This window comes from Sceloporus undulatus, chromosome 3 (genome assembly GCF_019175285.1).
Source record: "Sceloporus undulatus isolate JIND9_A2432 ecotype Alabama chromosome 3, SceUnd_v1.1, whole genome shotgun sequence".
Taxonomy (NCBI): domain Eukaryota; kingdom Metazoa; phylum Chordata; class Lepidosauria; order Squamata; family Phrynosomatidae; genus Sceloporus; species Sceloporus undulatus.
The window spans coordinates 235,327,342-235,354,104 of NC_056524.1; the positions used below are offsets into that span (position 1 = coordinate 235,327,342).

Consider the following 26,763-nt stretch of genomic DNA (forward strand, 5'->3'; position numbering starts at 1 on the left):
GTTATGGTGGGCATACATCTGTGAACTAAAGTTGCTTAGAGCAGTGGGGAAGAAATAATACAAATTCTTTAAGGGCTGGCAATAGTGCCATATCTTCTCTATGAAAAGGTTATAGATAAAGAAACTAGACTGGCCAAGTAGATTTAAATGTATAGAAGAACTGAGCATACATTAAGTATTGGTAGTGGAGTTTCTGCAGAAAAATGCAGTTTGGGTGATTGTGGTGACAGTGAGGTTTTCCTGAGATGTCATCCATTTAGCTATAGATAGCAAACTCAAAGCTCCTTAGAGAGAAACCTCTTACCAGCCACTTTCCACAAATGGTACATACACCTAAAGGTACTTAGTGAAAATCCTTGAGAGGTATTTAATGCTAAAGTAGGCAGACTCTCTACTATTTCTCTGAAGTCCACGCCTACAGCCAAGCAGTGGCGCAGAGAAAGGTGTATCTGGGCAGCTGCCCCAAAGCTAGTCAGTGTTTTTGCCCCAGCTAGACCCTGCTACCCTAACAGATCGCCAAGATGTGTGATATGGGGGGACTGGATAACCTGATCGCCAACACAGCATATTTACAGGCCAGGAAAAGTGGAGAAGTCGATGCCAAGGAGATGCAAAAAAGGCGGAGGGCCCTTGAACTGCCAAAGATTGAGGAATGCACTGCAATCAAGCAATCCATTACTATGGACTATGACAGCATTTGTGACCAACAGCCTATCGGCAAAAGTTTTTTCAGGGAATTTCTGGAGACTGTGCCTGAATATTTGTTGGTTAGAGAGTTTCTGGATGAAGTGACTAATTGGGAGTTAGCAGAAGATAATATCAAAAGCAGCCTCCTTGAGGGCATGGTCAACATGTACCTGAAGAATGTCAGCAACAGCTACTTGAAATTTCTCAGTGCAGACCTGTCCAGCAAGTGTCAGTCTGTGGCTAAGGATGACTTTGAAAAAGTTATGGAGTCAGCCAGAGACGAGGCCATTACCTACCTTAAAGGGAAACCATTTCAGGACTACCAAACTACTCCATTCTTTGACAAGTTCTTGCAATGGAAAGCCTATGAGAAGCAACCTGTAACCGAAAAGCTCTTTGATGAGTTCCGAGTCTTAGGAAAGGGGGGCTTTGGAGAGGTAAGAAGCAATTATTCATTCATATTTCTTGAGCAAACAGTAGGGCCTAGGCATTATAATGTATGGTCTTCACCAGACAACAAGCATGGAGCAGCCTAGTAGCTCTGTCTTGGGAAATATGGCCATCTTTAGCTCCTTTTGTTAATGATCTACCCTGCAGTAAAATGTATTCAGGAGCAACAGGAAAGGGTTTGTTTTCAGTACTTGTACCCCTGCCTTCAAGTTCCTTATGTTCATCTTATGTTTGTGTTGTTCTTTATTTTTGATGTGCTATAGTGTTGTTTTTTTTATTCCCAGTGGGTGTGCTTATAACAATAGTATAGATTACTGTTTCATTATGTCCCAACACTGTATAAGGAGTGGTAGACAACCCAGGCATTATATGGTCCCAGCCACAAATTGTTTTAATCTAAGTGAAGCTTTTAATTAGCCTGAAGCTCAAGTCCATGCAGGTTGCCATAGTAGCCTGAAATACATAGTAGAAAACATGCCTTTGATCTACAACTCTCAGAATCCCTAGGAGATTATGGGACTCATATTCAAATAGTGACACTATTAAGCTCTCATAATATGAGTCATGTGTTGTCTCACTTTAAAATCCACTTTGCTTATTTAGACTTTCCTCCTTTTTCATGAAACTTGCTTTAGGTTTGTGCCATCCAGGCGAGAAATACTGGGAAGATGTATGCCTGTAAGAAGCTGGACAAAAAAAGATTGAAGAAAAAAGGTGGTGAAAAGATGGCTTTGCTAGAGAAGGAGATCCTTGAGAAAGTCAACAGTCGTTTCATTGTCACTCTGGCCTATGCTTATCAAAGTAAAACTGCTCTGTGTCTTGTCATGAGTCTCATGAATGGTGGGGATCTTAAATATCACATTTACAATGTAGGTGACAGAGGCTTGGAAATGAATAGGATCATCTTCTACTCTGCTCAGATCACTTGTGGGATGCTGCACCTTCATTCCATCAAAATTGTCTACAGGGACATGAAGCCAGAAAATGTCCTCCTGGATGATAATGGTCACTGCCGATTGTCTGATCTTGGCTTGGCTGTGGAAGTCAAGGAGGGTAAACAAATCAACCAGAGGGTAAGTAAGAGTTCACCATGCAGAGCTGCAAGCGGGTGGGGGTGCCTGTTCTATTTCCAAGGCACTGAGCTTAGGCTTTAATTCTTTAGGATTTGCTCCTCACTAAAGATCTTATGTGGTCATTTCATTCTAAGTGACAGATGGTAAGAGGATTTGTTTAATTAACTATTTGATTGCACCATGTGGCATCTCCATCAGCAGGCCTGCTACTTATTCATACCTTACAAGAATTTTATTTTATTGCATTATGTAAAACAAGTATTTGCTGTCAAAAGAGACATAGCAGCCTAGGAAGAACTGGAGCAGAGGAGAAAGGGAGAGCTAGCCTAGTATAGTGGTTTGAGCACTGAACTACGACTCTAGAGACCAGGATTTGAGTCCCTGATCAACCATGGAAACCCACTGGGTTACCTTAACCAAGCCACACTCTCATCCTCAGAGGCAGGCAAAGGCAAGCTCCCCACTGAACAAATTTTGCCAAGAAAACCCTGTGATAGGGTTGTCATAAGTAGGAAATGAAGGCGCACAACATCAAGAGGAAAAAGAGTTGGAGGAAGAGTTGTTAATAATTTCCCCCCTTTCACGTGAAAATAGAAGACACAATTCATTGTGGAATTATCTTGTGGATGTTTCGGTGGAATTAATAGGAACTAGACAAAGCACTGTTGTTTTTGTCAGTGGGGTTTGTACAGGAAAACCTCCATCTCTTCAAGGGATTGTCTTCTTCAATATGCATCCTCATCCCTTTCATCAAATTTGGGCAGAAGAACCCACCTGAAGTGTCACAGATCTATGCGCACATTCTAGCTCAAAATGTAGAAAAAGCTTCAGGTGGGAGCATGCTTGATAAAAATAGATTTCCAGATCAGATAACCTCAGATAAACCAATTAGAACCCAACCCACGTTACAATTAAATGTGTGCACACACATACACACCAGATCCTCTGAGATCACTAACCTGAGGTGAAATAATAATAATAATTATTATTATTATTATTATTATTATTATTATTATTATTTATTTACACCCTGCTCTTCAGCCAAAGCTATCAGAGCGGCTTACAGTTTGTAATTCAGACATTTCCCTGCCCTCAGGCTTACAATCTAAATAACAACAGACACAAAAGGAGAAGGGAATGGCAACTCATCCATTCCCATCCTCAGTTATGGAAACATTGAGCATAAGAAATCAATTCCAAGCTTTTCCTGAGGAAGGTTGTTAAAGGGTCTTCTAATATCATATTTGTCATTGTGGTGGTTTATTCTGGATATCCTAGATGAGAGCAGGAACTGCTTCTTAATGTCAATAAGCAAACATCTTATTAAAAAGGCATGTTCTTCCCAAACTTGTGATTCAGAGATATGTCTGTGTACTATCTTTAAATAAAGAGAAGAAAAGCAGTTTGTTTTCTGCTGTTCTAGTTATTCTAGTTTATTCTGTCCACCATATTGGTCAGTGTGGGCTAGTAATTAGAGTATTGGACTATGACTGGAGACAAAGTTTAGAATCCCTGCTCTGCCAGAGAAATCAACTGGGCGACCATGGGCAAATCACACTCTCTCAGCCTCAGAAGAAGGCAATGGCAAACTTCCTCTGAACAAATTATGCCCCCCAAAACCCTTGATAAGTTCATCTTAGGGTTGCCAGAAATAGGAAATGACACAACAGCATATTGGCAATACTTCTAGTAATTGCAGGTTGATCCTAATATAAAGGGCCTGAGCTTCAACAGGTCACATACAAGATAAAGTAGAAAGAAGTAGGAAAAAAAGAAGGCCACATTTAAGATGGATTGATTCAATAAAGCAAACCACAGTGCTAAGTTTGCAAGAACTGAACAGAGCTCTTGATGAGGACAGCTCTTGGAGGTCTTGCTATAAGTAAAAAATGACAGCGATAGCAAATAACAACAAATATAAAGTGACTATTATTTGTTTATTTATCAAAATATTTTTAAACCACATTTCATTCTTGTGGATACCAGGGCATCATATAATTAAAAAAAAAACAGTACAGTGAAAACACTAAAACTACATTATAATGCTAAAAACAGAAAGGAAGCAAACACAATAGAACAGACAAATCAACCAATTAAAATGTCTGGGTAAACATAAAAGATTTTGAGGCAATACTAAAACAATTGAAGCATCAACCACAGTTTCTCCCCCTCACTCCAAAAGCATTCTAATTGAAATACTACAACTGAAAGGGCTGTCTCCTTTGTTGCCACAAAAATGACATAAGGTACAATAGGCCCTTGGTATCCTCTGGGATTTGGTTCCAGGACCACCATCACTCCATGGTTACCAAAATGTATGGATGCTCAAGTCCCATTAAATACAATGTCATAGTAAAATGGTGCCCCTTATATAAAATGGCAAAATCAAGGTTTCCTTTTTGGAATTTTATATATATTTAACATTTTCAAACGTAGATGGTTGAATCCATGGATAAGATATCTGTGGATACCAAGGGCTGACTGTAATTGATGAATAGCCTTTCTTTATATTAAGTAATTTAAATACAGTACATGACTGGTATGTTTGCATGCCATGATAAACTATGGTTTATGATAAGGATAATTTCTTGCTTAGGTTACAAATTGCATGACAGATGACCAAACAAACTGAGGTTTGTCTTCACATTTCCAATTTGTTTCTGATTTTTTTTTCTGAACTTTTAATCTGCTCCTTTTTTATGGGTCAGCAGCTAGGGGAAACAAACCATGGATTTATTTGATTTGTGGCTGGTTAGTTACCAGAGGCTGGTTCACACATCATGATTTTTAAATGCAGTCAATGTGTCAGTTACATTATCCAATGTCCCTTTCTTGTACAAGTGCTATTCAGACAGGTTAAATAAGGATGAGTTCATAATCACTGCAAGTAATCCTAATACGCCACACATTTTTGAAGTACAAGAGCAAATCATAACTTGCCAGGAATCTTCTAGCAGATCAATTAGAATTAGCTGAAAACTGTCTTAAATCAAATTGTTAGTCTCAAGTAAAGTCCATTGAATCAAAATCCGTTCAATCGATACAAATAAATACTTATGTAAGTTCTTTTGATTCAGTGGATCTACTGTAACTAGGATTAACAATTTGATTTAAGCCAATTACTTTTAACAAAGAACTTGCTCTAAAATGAGCTACAGGTACATATCCACAGAAATTGTAATCTGGTTTATATGAATGCTGGATTTTTTCTACAGTATTTTGAGAACATTTTGTTACTTCTTGAAATTTCTAAATAAAAGATCCATTAACAACAATGCCAGTGTTAATTAAGTGCAGATCATATATCATCCACCTCACATTTGTTTCAGCAGGTCAACTGTTCTCTTGCCTTCTCCAAATTTTTTTCCAGATCTTTCTGGATTTTTTCCCGCCTAGCAGGTTTTGAAAGGTAAACGATACACAAAATACAGTAATAACTATTTTTCTTCAAGGCAGGCTAATACAAAGCCACTTGTATGCATTTGTTGTTGTTGTTGTTGTTGTTGTTAGCTGCCCTCAAGTTGGATCCAACTCGTGGCAACCCTGTGGATGAGACATCTCCAAGAATCCCTATCCTCCACTGCCTTGCCCAGATCCTGCAAGCCCTTACCCATAAGCCCCCTGATTGAATCTATCCATGTGGTTTGTGGTCCTCCTCTTTTTCTTCTACTCTCTACCTTTCCTAGCGTTATTGTTTTTTCTAGTGATCTGTGCCTTTACATTATGTGGCGAAAAGTAAAATAGTCTCAACTTGATCATCTTTGCTTCCAAGGAGAGCCCTGGTCTGATCTGTTCAAGAACCATTTGTTTGTCTTTTTGGCTGTCCATGGTATCCTAAGTACTCTTCTCCAGCAGCACGTGTCAAATGAGTTGATCTTCTTTCTGTCTGTTTCCTTCACTGTCCAACTCTCATATCCGTACATGGTAACTGGGAATACAGTGTGTCCTCGCCTTACGCGGGGGATCCGTTCCGGATCCCTCTGCGTAAGGCGAATTCCGCCTATGCTCGAGCCCCATTGGAAACAATGGGGCTTGTGTGCGGTGGCGTGGCGGCGCGGGCACGCGCAGGGCGCAACAGGCATGTGCGCCCATTCAATTGAATGGGATGCGCCGCCCCTTCTGTTCCGCGCGCGCGCCGTGGCTTGAGCACAATGCTCAAGGCCGCGTATGGCGCGGGCACACTGTACAATGGCCTGAACAATTCTGACTTTAGTGCTCAGTTGTATGTCTTTGCGCTTCAGTATCTTTTCATAGCTGCCCTTCCCATTCCTATTCTTCTTACTATTTCTTGACTGCAGTCTCCATTCTGGTCAATGTTTGATCCTGGATATGGGAATTCTTTAATTATTTCAATTTCCTTGTTGTCTAGATTGAATTTATGTATTTCTTTTTTTATTAATTTTTTAATTATGACAAATAATAAAAACAACATACAATGTATAACAAACACAGGCATACAATGTGTGACATACACAAATACTGTATACATAAATCTGCATCCTGATAGTTGTACAACTACATCAACATATATTACATCATAAACCAAATATTATATCAAGCTTATTATACTTCCAAGATGGTATTTACTCCTCTTGTTTCTTCGTTTCTCTTCTTTCCTATCTCCTTATACAGTATTAACATCCATTAGGCAAAGAAAAAAAAGAAAGCTAATGTAATCAAGAAGAAGAGGGGAAAAATAGATACTAAGTATCATACATCTATTTCCTCTCCTCGTTCTGTTCTTGGAGAAGACAGATTATCTTGGTTTTTCCCCACCACCACCTTTATATTTTTCTATGTGTATTATTCAGGGCATGATTTAGTAAATAATGAAACTTCTTGGCTCACATTAATACTCATATTAAATAAATAAGCAGATAATGCAATTACATATGTTTCTAACACTTTATCTGTTTAATGTGTGTTTTTTCTTCCTTCTCTTTCTATATATTTCTTCCTATATATTTTTCAACACACAGCCACTCTTTTTCTCTTTCTTTTATCGCCTCTGCTTTGTTATTTTTCAGTTGAGCAGTTAGTACAGGGGTAGGCAACCTTTTTGAGCCGGGGGCCAGGTTGCTGTCCCTCAGACAACTGGGGGGGGCCGAAGCCAAAAAATAAATAATTAAATAATTTTTTAAAAAAATTAAATAAATAAATAAACCGCCACAAATGTAGGACAAATTTTTCAAATGGAGGACACTTTTTAAAAAAAAATTGCTGATTTTTTAAAAAATGTTAATATAAATGCATGTTTCTGAGGCTTCTATAGACAATTGCCCCCCTTGCCCTCCACTTGCCCCCCCTTGCCCACCTCCTCCTGATAGGCGAAAGGCCCCACACCCTCATGCAAGAGGCCAAAGGCTCCGGTGGCAATCGGCAGCAGGACCGGGCTGGGGCCGGTCCCAAGGCCTTGCCGGGCCGCATCCGGTCTGCGGGCCGTAGGTTGCCTACCCCTGAGTTAGTATGTCCAACTCTATCGCTTTAAATAGCTCATTGAGCCATTCCTCTTGTGTTGGAATTATAGATTTTTTTCCAAGATTTGGCATATATAATTCTCGCTGACGTGACCATGTAGATGATTATTCTTTTATTTTTCCGCTCTACGACTTTATCTGTTATCATGGATGTCATATTTAGGAGGAAAAGGAGAGGGTCAAAGGGGATTGAAATCTGGAGGATCTCTGATATTGTGGAGTGGATACTCTTCCAGTATGTAGAAGCTAGTCTACAATTCCACCACATGTGAAAAAAATTAGCATTAGGTTTCTGGCACTTCCAGCACATTGCATTTCCATACTTATAAATCATGAATTTATGTATTTCTTCTGTGGTCATTATTATTTTTGTAATGTTCAGTATCAGACCTGCCTTTGCACTTTCATCTTTGACCTTCCTTATTAACTGTTCCAATTCCTGAATGTCTTCTGCTAATATTATGGAGTTGTCTGCCTATCTTAGGTTATTGATGTTGCTTTCTTCTATCTTCACTGCTCCTTTTCCTGATTCTAATTCTGCTTTTCTTGTGATGTTTTCAGAATATGAGTTAAATAAGTAAGGTGATAGGATGCGGCCTTGCCTGACCCCTTTGCCTATTGAGAATCACTCTGTTTCCCCTAATTCTGTTCGGACGGTACCCTCTCATTCTAGGTACAGATTCTGCATCAGGACTATCAGATGTAGTGGCACCCCCATGTCTTTGAGTGCATTTCAAAGCTTTTCATGATCTATTCAATCAAATGCTTTGCTGTAGTCTATAAAACACATGCTGATTCTTTTTTGGAATTCTTTGGTACACTCCATTAGCCATCACATGTTTGTAATGTGCTCTCTACTGCCCTTTCCTATTCTGAATCCTGCTTGCACCACTGGAATTTCTCTATGTATGGTTGCAGTCTATGCTGCAGAATTTTGAGCATTATTTTGCTTGCATATGAGATTAGTGCTATTATCCTATAGTCGCTGCAGTCGTTTGTATCTCCTTTCTTGTGGAATGGCATGTATTTTGAGTGTTTCCAGTCAGTTGGCCACTGCTCTGTTTTCAATATTTGTTGGCATATTTCATTTAGCACTAAAATTGCATCTGTCTGTAAGCACTGTAGCAGTTCAACTGGGATTTCATCTGTTCCTGGTGATTTATTTTTTCCCATTTTCTTTATTACAGATTTGACTTCACTTTTTAGAATTTGGGGTTCATCATCATATGGCTCCTCATTCCAAATATCATTCATTTCCACCTCTCTTTTGTATAGCTCTTCTGTGTATTGCCTCCAGTGTCTTTTTATTTCTTCTTGTTCCTGTATAATGTTCTTTTTTTCTCCCGAGAGCATCCCTGCCCTCAGTTTGAACTTGGCTTTAATTTCTCGGATTTTTTTTTATAGAGTTGCACAAAAATGTGCTTCTTCTCCTTTCTCTTTTATTTGCATCTCTTTTGTCATCATCTGTTACTTTAAAAAATATGTAATATTTTCCATAGGCATATACACTGTACATACATTTCCATTTCCATTCATTTTGAGAGCAGAGAATCTTTCCCACCCAACCAAAGATTCCACTGAGGAACTCTGGCATCATGACAATGCTGCCCCTTTGGAACAGCAGAAATCCACTACTATTCTGTCTGTCCACTACCATACTATTCTGTTGCAAATTATGCTGGCATCATCACTAGTCAGTATGCCTTGTTGGTTAGGAATTCCCTACTCATCACTCATACTTTGCAATGAACATATATTTCATGGGTTGGTTTCACCATCATGAATACTCTTCTTTTTCCTTAACTTCAAATTTGGTGGTGCTGAATCTCTTATCCATTGATCATGGGACTTGTACTGCTGTAACAGGAAATTAGATGTAATGTGACCATAATTTCACTATCAAATATCTTTCTTTTTTTAATTAAATTTTTTAATACATTCTAAAACAAAATATGACAACAAACAGTACACCAAAACAACAATAAATACAGGCAATAACCCAGATAAGGCCCTGAAAATTTTAGATAAAATGTGTATTCAGGGATCCTGAAATACATCTTTAGATTAAAATTTAGCTAAAATTGGAGGGTGACTATAGACTAAATCTTGCTGGATGTATTCAATAAATGGGTACCAAATCTTATGAAAGGTCAATCCAGAGTGTAAGCTTCTCGCTCTGTTATTATCTGCCATTTTATCCATTAACCACAAGTCCCAGAGTCTAGTCCACCATCCTGCAATATTCAACTTTCCAGTTTTCCAGTACTTGGCTATCTCAAGCCTGGCAACAGCCAGAAGCAAACTAACAAGTTCTTTATGCTGCAAGGCTTTATTTTCATTCATATAAATGGAGAACAGGAGCAGGAGTGGTGATAATTGTATACTTTGTTCAGTGATCTTGGAGATTAGTTGTAAAATTTCTGTCCAATACTCATACATTAAGGGACAATCTAGCCACATATGTACAAAGGTTCCCATTCCTTCACAACCCCTCCAGCATTTTGGATGATTGCTTCTCAGCCTTTTGGCTAAGATCAAGTGTAGTATCAAATATCTTTCATTAGACTTTTTGTGCAATGATGAAAACATTGAGCACATCCTAGTTATATTTCTGTGTATGTGTTCAGAAAATCCTTTTAAATGTATAGTAGTTTGGTTTGTGAATATACAAAAAGAAAAGCCAACTTCATGCATAGAAGTGGTTTATTTTAAGTGACTGGTCAACATTTGTGATACCTAAGTATGGCACTTTACAGACCGCCCAAAAAGGGTGGTCTGCCAGCGCTGTCATTTGCTGCATGAAGAAGCCCCAGCGACCAAACTGCGTGACTCCTCCGCGCAACAAAAAGAAGCCAAAAAAGCGGCTTCTTTTTGCGCCATGGAAATGGCGCCCCGAAGCACCAATGGCACACTAGCAGCATCGTTTATGCTGTGCAATGTGCGGACACTAGGCGTCCGTGACATCAAGATGGCGGCACCCGTGTAGAACGGGCGCCGCCATTTTGTATGTGCTCGGCGCATACTAGGGTTAGGGGCATCCGGAAAGGACGCCCCTTTCTAACCCTAGTATGTGCGCGGCACGTACTTTTTGCCCGTTTGTAACGGGCCTATATTACATCCATGATTTAATTAGAATGGGCATTAGAGATTTTTTTTAAAGTGTACTATTAAAGAAAAACTATCTTCCCAGGATCATAACTAATGCTGGATCAGGCATACTTCAGTTAACAAAAATTCTGGCAAAGAAGCTCTTTTTCAAAGTATTTTTATACCCACTTTTTTTCCTCATCATCTTTCTAGCTGGATATTTTTTTTTTTTAAGCATCATTGGCTTTGGGAGAATGGAGAACAGAGACATTTAGTTTCAAGTTGCATCAATGTGTCTCCAGCAAACAATAAAATAAGGTGGACAACAGCTGGATTCCACTCTAGCCAATCCTACTGTGTGCCTGCAAACAACAGGCAACCTAAACAGCAGCTGCCTCTAGGTAGCCATACTGAATGTGCATGAACAGCAAAGTAGAGAGAAAAGCAAAGAGCAGATAAGTCTGTCTCATCAGGTCCCCTCAGAATTATAAAAAGTGTTGATCTACCTGAATAGAAATTTTAAGGAAAATACATAGATAGTGGAGAAAGAAAGAAAAAATGAGTCCTAGATGCATTTTGGAAGAAACTTGCTAGTAGTCCCTAGAAGATTCAAAATGTTTTTGTTTAAGCAAGGCTTAGCTGACCTGGTTGTTCCATTTTACATGTGCAGATTGTTACTTTTGGACAAAAGGCTTGTTGAAACATGTTGAAATGCTCTTCTACTTTTTTGTGTTGTAGGAACCTAACCCTGTTCTTTCCATTGTATTCCTGCCTCTGGTACCAAATTTTCTGTTAAAGAAATAATCTCCCAAAACAAATCTACTTCATTATGTAAGGTATACCTACAGGTATCTGAGGCTCAGTAAGAAGGGCTTGCACACTAGCTCTGTGGTATATGAAGGTCTGAAGGAGTTCCTAGTTTAAAACAGAGTAGGAAGAAAATCAACCAATACAGAATATTTGTTGCTTGCAGAAGATGGAAAGGAGCAATATACTTCAGTTTGTAATTGCTAAGGGCTAACAGTTTGGTGTTCTGCAATTGCTGTTACAGGATTTTGTCATTCTCAATAGCAGAAATGTAGCAACTGTGAGAGCAGTGTTGCATAATGGTTTAAACTTTCGACTATAACTCTAAAGACCAGGGTTCAATAGCCTGCTTGACTACAGAAACCCACTGAGTGATCTTGGACAAACCACACACTCTCAGCCCCAGAAAACCCCATGATAGATTCCCCTTAGGGTATCATAAAGTGGAAATGACTTGAAGGCACACAACAGCAACAGCAGCAACAACAAGCTCAGTGCTTTCAAATGTGGTTCATTTCATTTCATAGTATCCTAGGGCCTTTATATTAGGATCAATCTGCAATTGCTAGAAGGTCTTTGTAACAGTAAGCACGTCAGTGGAAGAGAGTACATGTGCATATATCTGCACATTGCCCTGCAAACATCCAGCAGCCATCCTACCTGAGCGGAGGAGGGAATGAAATCCTGAAGCCTCTTGCACTGGCTCAGGTGAAACCAGTTTGTGAATTGGTTCCTCCTCTTCTAGCACCGTCTTTAAGCAGTAACTATTCCCTCTCGTACAACTAGTGGAAGCATTGATACAGGAAGGCCCACACCATTTACCTGGCTGGAACTAGCTAGTATTTGGCACTTCCTCTCTCAGAAATGCCTCCAGCAATTACTGTTCAACTGGGTCATTGTATAATTTCATTATGGGCCGAAGCAGACAGCCCGGAAGATTAAATCTGCTCCTAAAAGGGTTGGCTCTTGCCAGCTTGGCGCAGCCTCAGCACAGCTTCCGGACACTTTGGGGGCATGCATCATCTAAACAACACACCCACAAAGTGGCTGGAAGCCGCTTTATTTGTCCCATCTGTTTCGAGTCATCACAACTGTGATAGAGGTGGTATTTGAATTTGCTTATTTTCCTCTTCTCCCTCCCCCTCCTCTCAACATTTCCAGTCCTCTGTTATGCCCCTTGGATTGTAACCACAATGGACTCCTGGGCAGAAAAGCAGTATATAAAGCAGCAGAAAACTAAGTATCTTGAAAGGCAAGGTAGAGATTCCTGCAAGGCTTGATTGCAAAGGAGGAAGTACAAAAAAAAGGAGAAAAGAGGATTGTGACCTCAACTTTGACAATATAACCAGGAGCAGCTTCTGAAAGAGAACAATTAGAGGAAACAGATGAAAGGGTCTCTGATCAAAATTTGTGTATTTTTGATACTGGGGACAAGACAAGATTGCCTACTGTCCCCCTTATTGGTTTTAACTGGTCTAGAAATTTTAAATAGCAGAATTAGAGGTGAGTCACAGATAGAGAGCCAGCATGGTGTAGTGGTTTGAGCATTGGACTAGGACTCTGGGGAACAGAGTTTGAATCTCAGCTCGGCCATGGAAACCCACTGGGTGACCTTGGGCAAGTCACACACACAACCCGGACCTGGAACAACTGATGCAAGCTACAGGAAAAGAAATTCCACTACTTTATGAGCCATTTTTGTCTGAAAAGCAGGGTCCAAATGTATTGAGTGAGGGGTATACAACTGTGGCAGTGGTTTGAGTGTTGGACTTTGACTCTGGAGACAAGGTTTCAATTGCCACTTGATTCTTGCCCAGTCATGAAACCTGCTGGGTGATCTTGGGCAAGCCGCATGCTCTCAGATTCAGGGACAGGCAATGGCAAACCCTCTAAACAAATCTTGCCAAGAAGACCCCATGATAGGTTCACCTTATGGTCACCATGAGTCAGAAATATCTTGAAGGCACACAACACACACAGCAGAGAATTGCAGCCCTCCAGATTTTCTTGGCATAGCCAATGGTGAGAGAATATGAGAGTTGCAGTCCAAACATATCTGGAGGGCAATACTTTGACTACTCCACCTTAAGTAATATTAATGTAAAATTGCTTGAACAATGTGCACCTTTTGTTTATTTATCATCATCATCATCTTCATTGATATAGTTGGAGTACTTGGGCAGTTGATATTTTATATTTGCCTGCATCAAATAAGAATAGCCAATACTTCACTGTCTCATGATAAGGGCGCAAGATTGCAACCTTAACATTCACACCTCCACATTATTCAGTTTTGAATATCATTAGTTAGAACCACTGGGCTATGTCAGGCGTGCGCTATGTACCCAGCTCTTGAAAGGGAAATTGTAGAGGAGGAGCGGGATGCAAGCTATTACAGGTTTTTCAAAAGGCTTGGGAGAGGAAGGAACTTACTGAAGTCTTCCTAATTTCCTCCTTGTATTTCTTCTGTTCTTTTCCAAATAGAGAAACAGGCAGAGGAAATTATGAAGTATTGCTCGCTTTGTGATACCTCTCCCTTGTGTTACTTTTAAAGTGTTGTTGTTGTTAACTGCCCTTAAGTTGACACCAATTCATGTCAACCCTGTGGATGAGACACACACCCCCCCCCCCCATCCTCCACTGCTCTGCTTAGGTCCTGTAATTTCAGACATGTAACTTCCCTGATTGAGTCTGTCTATCTGGCATGTTGTCTTCCTTTATTTCTACTATCCTACATCTTTCCTAGCATTATTGCCTTTTCTAATGAGTATTGCCTTCTTGTGATGTGGCCAAAATATGGCAGCCTCAGTCAAATTATCTTGGCTTCCAGGGAGAGTTCAGGTTTGATCTGTTGTAAGACCCCTTTATTTCTTTTTGAACATCCATGGTATCCTCAGCACTCTTCTCCAGCACCATATCAAGTGAGTTGATTTTCTTCTTATCTACTTACTTAACTGTCCAGCTCCGTACATGATGTTGGGGATACAATAGACTGAACAATTCTAACATTAGTGTTCAGTAGTATATCTTTACACTTAGGATCTTATCTAGTTCTTTCATTGCTGCCCTTCTCATTCCTAGTCTTCTTATGTCCTGACTGCAGCCTCCACTCTGATCAAAATTTGATCCAAGATATGGGAACTCTTTAACTATTTCAATTTCCATATTGTCTAGGCTGAATTTATGTAGTTTTTGTTTTCTTTATGTTCAGCATTAAGCCTGCCTTTGCATTTCTTCTTTTACTTTCCTAGTTATTGTTCCAAGTCTGTGATTTCCTCCTATCTTCACTCCTCTTTCTTCTGAGTCTAAACCTGCTCTTATGAAGTTTTCTGCACACAAGTTGAAAAAAAAGAGTGATAAAATGCAGCCTTGCCCGACCCCTTTGCCAACTGGGAACTGTTCTGTTTCTCTATATTCTGTTCTAATAGTAGCATCTTGTCCTAAGTACAGATTTCTCATCTGGACTATTAGATGTAGTGGCACTCCCATGTCTTTAACAGCAAACCATATTTTTTTTTGTGATCTGTGGAGTCAAATGCTATGCTATAAAGCACATGCTGATGTTTACAAATACATCTTAAAAATCTGTAGCAGAGCAAGGCTTGCAATCTCTGTCATGGGGGGGGGGTGTTGCAATGGTGCAATCTGCACCAGGTGACAACCTAGAAGGGGGGTGACACCCAGATGGGCCCTCCCCCATGCCATCCCCATGCCCCCCCATGCACCGTACTCTCACACACTCTGTCCCTGCGCTCCCCCATGCCATCCCCACATGCCATCCCATCCATTTTCTCATCAGGAAAAGGATGGGGATGCATACGTGAAAGGACAGTGCCCTGCCCCAGAGGCCCTGCCCCCTGCACCAGGTGACACCTGGTGTGGGGATGCCACTGACCTCTCTGTCATTGTGCCGCTTCTAATGTTGATGGACTGCAACTTCCATGGCTATTCACTGTTGCCTGTGCTGACTAGGGCTGATGGGAGTTCCACTTAATATCTGGAAGGTCACACTTGCCTATTCCAACTCTATGTGAATTATAGATATCTTTAATATCTATGTTATGCATACAGTGGTGCCTCGGGTTACGAAATTAATTCGTTCCGCGGCCGCTTTCGTAACCCGAAAAGCCTTCGTAAGCCGAATTGCCATAGGCGCTAATGGGGAAAAGCCGCGTTTCGTGCGAAAAAGCCGAAAAAAGCACCAAAAATTTTCTTCGTATCCCGAAAAAACATTCGTAACCCGGAACAATGATTTCCTATGGGATTTTTTCGTATCCCGAAAATTTCGTAACCTGGGTATTTCGTATCCCGAGGTACCACTGTATATCATTTTTAGGCAAGCACAAACATTTCATTCCACAACTCTTTTCAAAGGATCTGGTTATAAATTTATTACAAAGGAAGTTAACAGAGAAACAAATATTATAATAGAGTAATTATATTATATTAGGAGATTTTTGATATTGGGCTTAAATATAGCAATACACCTTGGCATCTAGGCACATGTGCTAAATAACTCTTGCAGAGCTTTATTTTATATATTTTGAAGGATATCATAACATTTGAATAAAGGGGGAAGTTGTTTGGTTAAACTCATGTTTCAGAATAACCTCCATCCCAAGATTTGTTTGCTTGTGGGATTCTATTTATTAGGAAAACACCAGAAAAGCTATTTTGACATATCTTTAATTTGAAGAGGACACAGAAGAGCTGGATAGATGTTATGATTGTGAAATTTCAAGTATATTGGTTCTAACATAGCAGGTTGTTGCTGATTAGCACTTAATATAACCATTAGTTAGGATTCTGCATGGATTCTTGTGAGTGATTTTTAATCACATTGATTACATAGTTAGCAGTAAAAACATTTGTTTTGATTGCCTTTACTTCAAGAGTAAAAAACGTATGGCCCTCTAGATGGGGTTGATCCTCAGCTCTCCTTAGCCCAAGCTATCATAACAGGGTGACCAGATGTCCTCCTTTCCCAGGACATGTCCTACATTTCAACCTTCTGCCCTGGAGAAATTTCAAAATGTCCTCTATTTTGAGCATGACTAGGAAGCATGAATTTATATTTATATTAATGTTTTAGCTGTGTATTTTGTAATGCCCTACATTTTACTAAATATCCTACATTTTGCAATGCCTTGTCCTCCTTTGCAGTTAGGATATCTGGTCATCCTGATTGTGATGGATCTTGGGAGTTGCAGTGCAGCATCTAGGGGCCTGCTTTACTAGAATGTGTACCATTTTCAGAGACTACTCAACCTCAGTAGGTACCTATCTTACTCTTATTTTTGATTGTTTTAAATCACTGGCATAGATTTCTTTGCTCAATTTAATGTATATTGTATAGGTGACATGGGTTTTTAGGACATTTACTGTATACAAAGTTAATACAGTACCAGCTTCCTTGGAGCAAGATCTAGTGGTGGGCTTTTGCAGTCGAAACAGAGGGAATAAGCCCAGAACTACCTCTGGAAAGCCAGAAATCCCCAAAGAGCTACTTGAGAGGGGGTACAAGAGCACAGTGGACCGACTGCAATGGAAAAGGAAAGAAACATTCCACCAGTGGAATGTCGATTTTAGTCACTTAGCACTAAAGGAAAAATAAGCAATCTGAAGCACAGTAGTATGGTCTCTGCTGGTACCATACAATTCTATAATCTCTGGTTCTAACACAATTAAAATACTTCTCATTCTGGTCAAATAGAATGTGGCCCAGCTGCACACAATTTGCAGGAGTTTGGGATTTTTGTGCCCTCCCCCCAGAAAAACACCTTAATCTTCCCCTGTTTTTTTGTTTTGTTTTGTTTTGTTTTGTTTTACCAAAATCGTGTTTTTTACCAGATTTACCAAAATCTGCAGAAATCTACATTATCACACATGTGGCTGTGCATATTTTGCAAGACTGCACAAGAAAGTGAAGACAATTAAACATCTATGTGAATGTGAGAAAATCCACATATACTTACGTGTAGACTAGCTGCGATTCTCAGGTGAGAAAATTGCTTCTAGTCTGTATGCATCCAGTTCAATGGGCTTTAGAAGAATCTTACAGTAAGGAAACGTATGCATATGTGCACCTTCATAGCCATCTGGATGAAGAGCTCCTGATCTGCATTAGCATCTTGTGTAGCATTCTTTAAAAGACTCTTTCTCTCGAGGGAAGATAGCTTCATAATAAGTCTTTTAAAAAGTTAATCTGTCTGCTTCAAGAGCAGCTTTTCAGAACATAACATATTGGGAAATGTTTGAAAATATTTTTAAGAGTGTGGTGATACATTGAAAGAGATAGGACAACCATTCACCTGTGCCAGATTATTATTATTATTATTATTATTATTATTATTATTATTATTATTAACCTTTATTTATAAAGAGACTTTTTGAAAGTAATAAGACAGAACCATTGTAAATCATAATAAACCCACAGATATTGCATTTACTGTCTCTGTCAAAATAGTCTTTGCATAATGATAATGGAAAAGAGGAGAAGTGAGTCACAAAGGAGAAAAATGGTACAAGGCAAAAGGATTAAATAAGCTCTCCTTTGAATCTTTCAACTATTGATGGAAAGATAAAGAGTAACTTAATGAAATTCATGCATTTCTAACTGCTCCCCATTTTACTCAAAACATAGGATCCTCCTGTAGTCTTCTAATAAAATGGGTTGTTAGCTAAGCAAAGTACTAAGACATGTTCAAAATACTACTTTTAGCTTACAAGGCTTTCTAGATGAGCCAGTGTGTCATAATGGTTTGAGCATTGAACGATGACTCTGGAGAGCAGAGTTTGAATCCCCATTCAGCTGTGAAAAACCACTGGGTAACCTTAGTTACACTCTCTCAGCCTCAGAGGATAGAGATGGCAAATCCCCTCTAAAGAAACTTGCCAAGAAAACCCTGAGATTGGGTTGCCTCAGAGTCGCCATAAATCAGAAATGAAGGCAAACAACACACATACACCCACAATACAGTTCAGGACCACCTGAGAAGCCACTTTCTTTCATATGCAATTCTTCCATTCAGAAGCAGATTTTGGTTTACTACAGCTGAGTGAAGCTTGTTTATTTGCAGTGCAGTGGAGGGCCTTCTTTGTTGTGGCACCCTCTATATGAAATAGTCTCCTGAACGAAATTAGACTTCCAGTGTTGGTAGTCTCTGCAGTTAAGTTAACAACTGCTTACTCCGGTATTTTCCTAATTCTTAGTTACCTCTGATTTTTAATTAATTGTTTTTGACAGATGTTGTTTGTATTGATTCATTCTTTTAGCAACTATTTTATTGTATTTGCTTTTGCCGTGTACTACTTTAGGATTTAAAAAAATGCAAAGAGTTGTAGAAATTTTCTTAAATAAGTAGTAATATAAAAGTAGCTGAGGGCCACTATAGAATCAAATTGGGCCACACCCTCTCTTGCCTTCTTTCTTCTCCTCTGTGGTATTTCATTGAAAAGCACCATTTCAGAGATTTGATTGCACTGTATAAATAAAAAGAAACATATGTGTAATATTTAATTCACCCCAAGACACAATTTGTATGATTCCTTAAGTGTCAGGAAACTGAAATGAATGTCGGTCTGAAAAAAAGACTTTTTAAAAAAAATGTTTTAAGAGAAATGTCATATATCTATATATAATGCCAGTCATAACCAGCATAATGTAGTGATCTGAAAGTTGGACCACGGTTCCAATTTCTACTCAGCCGTGGAAACCCACTGGGTGACCTTGGCCAAAATACACTGCCCCAGCCTCAGAGGAAGGTAGTGGCAAACCCTCCGTGAAGAAATCTTGACAAGAAAACCCTGTGATACTTTCTCCTTGAGATCACCAGAAGCTGGAAATGACTTGAAGGCACACAACAACAAATCCCAGCCTATTGTAATGTTCTTAATGCAAGTAATCTTTAAAATTAGCCTGGTGAGATAGAAGTTGTGTTGTGATTCAGATGTTGCTCTGTCCCAATCACCATTTTAAAGAACACAGTTTTGATCCTCCTTTGCTGATCCTTCAGGTAAAAAAGCATAATTGTTATTCATTTTTAATCACTTTCAGTTATTCGCTTTTAATCAACTGGTGCTATTGACTTGGGCCATCTACCTGCAAAGGAACACGTAATCTTTAATAGCTAGGTTTCCATTCATCTTTTGTTTGATCTGTTCTGCAGAAATTATAGTAGACAGGGTGAACAATAAGAAATTCCAGTAGGAGAATAAACAATTCCGGATAGAAACAAAACAAAACAAAACACCACTGGAAGACTTAACATTGTTTTTATATGGCTGGGAAATAGGGTTCACAGGGGGTAGGGTTGATCACCTTCTATAAGTTCTGAGTAGATGTTCAATCTGACTGACATCAGAACCAGCAACTGAGGGTGAGCACAAGGGGCTTCAGGGGTATTTAGCCTTCTTGTGGTAAAATAGCCAATTTTAACATAGAATTTCATGTTCCATGCCAGAATCTTGTTGGTGCATTATGCTTTTTCCATGGTCATTCAGTGGTGGTGTAGGAAGGCAGACAAACTGCTGGCTCCAAGCAGTCTTATTTGTCTAATGCCTTACTTCCAGGGTGACCAGAGGTCCTCCTTTTACCAGACATGTCCAACACTTCAACCTTATGCCTGGGCGTCCAAGAGGAATGTCAGAATGTCCTCTATTTTGAGCCATAAAACCTGTCTTTGTATCATTCAGTGCCTCAAAAGGCAAGCAACAGGTGGTTCAACATTTATTACTGCCACCACTACTGCAACCAGTTTGTTGGTTTTCACCAAGCAATAAACATAACCAAGTTGTTTAGCCTGTAACAATACACCCTACTAAAAAAACTGTTGAAAGTCCCAGAGAGGAAGGAGTGAGAAGACTGTCACTGACCATGTAGTGATTTTGTGATGGAGGAACAGAAAAGAAAGGAGGATCTGGGTTGTTGAAGCTGATCAAGGAGAAGGAGCAGCAAAAGTGTGAGATTTGGGTTGAGGAAGAAGCAGGAGAGATGAAAGAACAAATGGGAAAACTACAGATGAAAGGAATAATGTAAATGTAGATCCAGTCAAGGGTTTGTTGTTAGTAAAGTACAATTTTAAACATTTGTTCTGCTCAGAGTTCTATAAGTATCTTACAAGCCAACAATTTTAACGAAGATAAATTCATCAAAAAATATGGTTGAATACATAATAAAATTCAGTATATTTATATAAATAAAATAAATAAAAAATTTATTTCTATCCCGCTTTTTGCCAGGCAATCAAAGCAGCGTACAACAGGTTAAAATACATCCATATACACACGATGCCCCCCCTTAAAACAAGATTAAACAATGTAAGATTAAAAACTACATATTAAAACCGACTAAGCTAAATAAAAGTCATCATGGGCAGAGTTCACTGGATGGGAAATCTTATTTGTGGCCGAGCATTTTATTCCAGGAAGGCTTGCTGGAAGAGATCCGTCTTAATGGCCTTTTTAAAGCTCTCTAGATTGGTAATTTGATGGATCTGGTCCAGCAGGCCATTCCATAAGTTGGGTGCGGCTGCAGAGAATGTCCTCTGGGAGGTCGCCGTCAACCTGGTCTTTAAGGGCTGTAATAAATTCCTCCCAGAGGACCTGAGTGTACGGGGTGGATTATATGGATGCAGGCGATCCCTTAGATAGGTTGGGCCCAAGCCATGTAGGGCTTTAAAGGTGATAACCAACACCTTGCACTGTGCCCGGAAACTGATAGGCCGCCAGTGGAGTGACTTCAATATTGGTGTTATATGGTCACTCCTTGCTGTTCCTGTGACCAACCTGGCTGCCATATTCTGTACCAACTGGAGTTTCCGGACTAGGCACAAGGGTAGCCCCATGTAGAGCGCATTGCGAAAATCAAGTCTTGAGGTTACCAGTGTATGTACTACAGTTTCGAGGTCACCCTGTTCCAGGAAAGGGTGCAGCTGGTGTATCAGCCGAAGCTGATAGCAGGCGCTCTTGACCGTCGCATTCACCTGATTCCTCATCTGAAGCAATGGGTCAAGAAGCACCCCCAGACTGCGAACACAGTCCTTTGAGGGGAGCGTGAGCCCCTCTAGGACTGGAGGTTGCAGCCCAATCCCTGGTTTGGGGGCCCCTACCATAAGTACCTCCGTTTTGTCTGGATTCAACCTGAGCTTGTTTTCCCTCATCCAATCCATTACTGCCTGAAGACACTGGTTGAGGGGAGAGATGCCATCTGTCATTGTCGCTGATGACCGGGACATGGAGAAGTATATTTGGGTGTCATCAGCATATTGATAACACCCGGCCCCATATCCACGGGTGATTTCTCCCAGTGGCTTCATATAGGTGTGTGATGACTGAGGGCCCCCCAGTCATCTGGGAACTTCTCCTGAACCATAAGGGGTTAATCAAGGGGAGGTACATGCTAATGAGAGCTGACATCACATGCTAATAGCTGTGACATCATAGCTGATGCAAGGTCTAACTGACCAATCAGAGAGTAGGACCGCGAGATTCAAGAATTTTCTATGGAAAATCTTTAAAAAGGCTTGTGCAGCCATGCAGTCCTTTGTCTCTCTCCCTCTCTCCTCTGGGGGGGGGGGAACCAAGTCTCTCCCTTGATCCTCTCCTGAGGGGGGAACCAGATGCTGTCTCTTTGAGTCTGGGAGCCATAGACTCAGGGGAACACAGGTCAAGAGGCAAGGGGCCCTCCCTGCATCCAGGAACTCAAAAGGACTACAAATCCCATCTTCTGTGAGTAGTTAGCTAGTGCGTTTAGGCCTTTTGTTATTTTCAACAATGGCTTGTCTGGAATGAACTCTGTAACTATGTTCTTTGACCTGCAAGGCAAAGGGGCTTTGCAAGAGTGATATAAATTCTTTCTATCCTATTCCATCCCTTTTTAAAATAAACTTCTTTCTTAAAAAGCATCTGCTATCTCTCTGCTCCTATGCACGCGCCTTAACTCGGCTACTGGTTGTTCTGGGTTGGCAAGAAAGGAAACTAGATCTCTCTCTCTATTCCTCACAAGTCCCAGTGTGTGTGGGGAAGGGGTAGCTGTGGAGCTACTATAAATATAATTTATAGTTCATTCACTGGGTGGTGGCAGCGAAAAGTTCTTTGGTGCCTTGAGGGACACCACAATTAAGCTCTGTTTTTGAAGAGCAACTGTCCACGAGCACCACCCTCTGGATAGCTGTAAATAGACCATATGAAACAAATTCTTATTTATATTAGTGATTCTAACTTTTATTTGGTAATACCCTTCATTTTCTTGAATGTCCTACATTTTGTGGTGCCCTATCCTCCTTTGTGATTATGACATTTGGTCACTCTACTTACTTACTTCATGACTGCCGTGCCTAGAGTAGAAATGCCTAGAGATGTGTTCTCTGTGGGCATTTCTAGGTCCTCCAGTGTGATTCTATGATATGCTTGGGCCAGAAGTTGTTCATCTGCAGGTTTCAGGTTGCTACAGGAGGTCTTGGAATGTAACCCCAACAGATACAGGAGTCATACTGTACTTGTATTTATTGCCCCGCTTGTATTAATGGAAACTTTGGAAAGTGCAATTTAGACTTAGAAATTACACTTCTAGTATTTCTACTTCAGTAGTAACTTTCTGCAGCTGCATATGAAAAAAAAACAGAGATAAACTGTTGAGTTGATCCTGGATAATTTATCTATTTCCAACAACAATTTGAGAATCCAATAAATTCTGCCAGAGCCGGTACAATGCTTTCTAACAAATTTTCATTTTGTGACTTAGGCAGTCCTCTGAATTTTAAACATTTTTGTCTTTTGTCTCTTTTGTCAAGAGTCTTCCTCAATCTTCTAGGGGCCCATTCACATTCAGAAATAACCCAGTGTGGAAACTGGGTTATTTCATTCATTTGCCCCAATCCAATCTGTCCATGGCATTAATTTGCCATGATCGAATCTCTCCATGGCATTTTATCCCAGATTCACGTTCACACTTGGAACGTGGTAAAATGCCATGGAGGATTTGATCCTGGTAGTCGGCAGATAAGGAGGAGGAAGAGGAGATCGAGGGGGAGGAAGGCTCCAAGGCAGGTACAGAGGGAACAGATGAGAGGGAGGAAGAGGAGGATGCTGTCAAGGAAGGCTGATCCAGGGCAGATGCGGGAGACAGAGGAAGAGGAGGGACAATAGATGCCACAGTGAGGGCAGGAGGAAGAGGAAAAGTAGTAAGAGCAGGTGGGGGAGAGGAGGAGGAAAAAAGAGGAGGGAAGAAGAGCAGAGTGAATGTGATCGATATGTAAGTTCCCATTGGCGGTGCTCGCAAAAACCTCGGCTCTTTTAAAAAGAACCTCTTTTTTCCCTGTCTCAAAAACCCCCAGGTTTAGGGGGATTTGCACCGGGCCTCCCCGAATTCGGGTCAGGCAAACCCGGTGCAAATGTGAACTATCCCCAGGAAAAACCGACAGAAGTGTGAACTTCCCCAATTTAAACTGGTTTGGAAACCAGTTTATTTTTCAGTGTGAATGGGCCCACAGTCTGTCTGTTTTCATTTAGATTTTTCTAAAGTTTATGTTTTGTCTTGAAGGTTGGACTTATGTAATTATTTGAATCATATCATCTGACATTTTTCCCAACTTCCTTCCAAGGTTATCCAACTAAGCTGGCATACTCTTGAGAAGAAGAAAAAATGTTTTGCAGAGTGGACAATTTGTTATGTACTATGAAAAGGGGATGGAATTTTGTTGGAAATGTATGTCTTTGTAAGTGGACTTATGTCTGTAGAAATTAGAAATGTGAAGTTCTGTAACATCCATCTCTAGTAAAGAGCTGCTGTTACCTTGTTACATAGGAGAGCTAGCAAAGTGATTGGCGCACATTGATCCTGTTGTGCCTAAGTCTTGTTGTGCATTGGTCTCACTGTGCATCCAAACACCAACCAGGCAGTACCAATGAACACTGGACCACTCTTGCTGCTGGTTTGTTATATGTCTTCACAATTCGCTAACAGGATTTGTAGCATCTCTGCTATGTAGCTAAGTATATGCAAAGTTATGTAATGTAGACTGTGATAGAAAATTCTTGCTAAGATTTTTTTTATATAATCTTATTCTCTACTGCAATTTATATTGATTCAGATGTCACAGCTTTGGTGATGTATGAGGAAGTTTATTTGCAAGTACAGATCATGTCAATTGTCATATGTGTTTAGCTTATTAATATTTTCCTTGAGCTAATAAGCTTAAATGATGAGGCTGTTTCTGTCATGGTGCCAAGGTTTTAGAACATTGTCTACACATTTTTAGGAACATCGAGTATATTTTTAAAGGGAAAAAGGGGGATAGAAATAAATGCACATTATAATGCACAAAATTGCCCTTAACATTTTACAGAGTTTTATCTAACTTTTAAAATATTTTAAAAAATTCTGCTCTACCTTTCCACCTTCTAGTCAAATGTTTTCAAAGTGGTTTACAGTAATATTTAAATAAAAATACAAATGTTAAACAAACATGGATACACAAGCTATAGAACCACAATTTTTAAAAACAATAACTTGTTCATTAAGGATGGTCACTTTCATCTGGCCCCTGAAACTGATAGGATTAAGTATCCGACACATCGCCTTAGAGTGGGCATTCCAGAGCTTGGTTGTGACTGCAAATAAGGCCAAATCTCCCATTATCAACCTTCTATCCTCCAAAGATAGAGCCATGGAGAAATGCCTCACTAGATCACCTCAACAAATGAGAAGCCTCATATGGAATTAGGTGATCCTAGCAATTCCTTATTCCTGAGCTACAGTGACATCACTACAGGATACAGGAATGTGGACTGCACCAGTTGACACTATCAGAGACGGTGACACCAGACAGTAGAGAGGCATCCCAATCCCCCCCCCCCCAAAAAAGAAAAGGGAAATTCTTTTTGATATGTTGCTCCCCTTAGGGGAGGTGAGGATGGGGGTGACCTTTCTTTCTGCCCCCCCCCTTCTGCATCCTTCCCTTCCCAATTTGTTTTGCTCCTTTCTGCCATTGTCCTCTGATGGGAGGGGGTGGACTTTACATTGTGACTTCTCTGTCCTTGAGGGTGGAGATCTTTGTAATTAAAAACACTTCTTGTTCAGGGGGGAATCCTGTCTTTGCTGCCTTGGCAGGATGCTAGGTTCTCCAGAGTGAGAATCTTTTGCTCATCTGAACCCCAAGGAGGTCAATGGTGGCATCATGAGTCATCATACTGGATGACACTAACCCTAATGATGCCACTGCTTTATCACTTAAAACAAGCACTTTGCCTTATACCACAGGAAGATAGTAAGGCTGTCTTAGAACTAGCAAGATATGTTTTAATTGATTTGTACTACTAAGCAATATAGCTGCCATATTTTGAACCCAATGAAATTTCCTAGTAAATGTATAACACACTTCATTTGTGTCAGTCATGATAGGAAGGTTATCTCTGTCCAGGATCTCACTCCAGCACACAAGCTGAACTGCTAAAAGGCACTTTAGATAACCAAACAGTCCTAGAGACTGGAATTATTCTTAGCAGAGATGGGATGTTATTTCTAAAAGGATGACCAAAACATACAAGCACCTCCTCCTGGTTTTAAAAAATATATATTGTAAGGAAAGGGAAGGGAGTAGTGCAAACCCCTTACTTGGCTTGTGATGGGAGAAGATGTTCAGAAACGTTACTCTGTAGTTGTTTTCACTTTTGCAGACAGCATAATAGTTTACCTACTACTGGTTTCCTATTGCCACAGGGTATTTCTTGTTTTTGCTTTTTGGGAACAGTTTGGTGACTTACATAATCTAAAGCTTATGTCTGTGAGAAAGAAGAAAGTCTAGTTGTTCATGGCTTCGAGACATTTTATAAAAAGATATCTCTTACCATGAGCAATCTCTACAAAAACAGTGACCACGCAAACACTTAACCAGAACTATGTCTACTTCAGGTTCACAAGACATAGAATGAAAAAGATTAAAAGATTTTCAACCTTGCTTTTAAAAAATTACTTTCCTGAATATTTAATTGGAAGATACAAATTGCAATGGGAAAATTTCCTGGTGACAGGCGATCTCTCTCCTACAGTTGTCAAATAAAAGCCAAACAAATTATTATCAAATATTTGTCACTGAAATGAAGGCAGACTAGGTTTTTGCTAGTCTCTTGTGCAGTACAGGGCAAAGTAAGTCATAAGGTGAAGAAAATTAATCTTTGAAACC

General features: G+C 40.0%; 1 protein-coding gene and 1 pseudogene across 1 annotated transcript in view; both read left to right on the plus strand.

Annotated features, from left to right (window-relative positions):
- Window positions 1-521: 521 nt before the first annotated feature.
- The window catches only part of GRK7 (G protein-coupled receptor kinase 7), a 50,532-nt gene continuing 24,290 nt past the window's right edge, over window positions 522-26,763 (plus strand). Inside the window, exons 1-2 of the mRNA XM_042460335.1 lie at window positions 522-1,124; window positions 1,773-2,210. Of these exons, the coding sequence (XP_042316269.1) occupies window positions 522-1,124; window positions 1,773-2,210 (1,041 nt within the window). The remainder of the gene's footprint in view (window positions 1,125-1,772; window positions 2,211-26,763) is intronic.
- Window positions 10,196-10,320, plus strand: LOC121927408 (annotated as a pseudogene).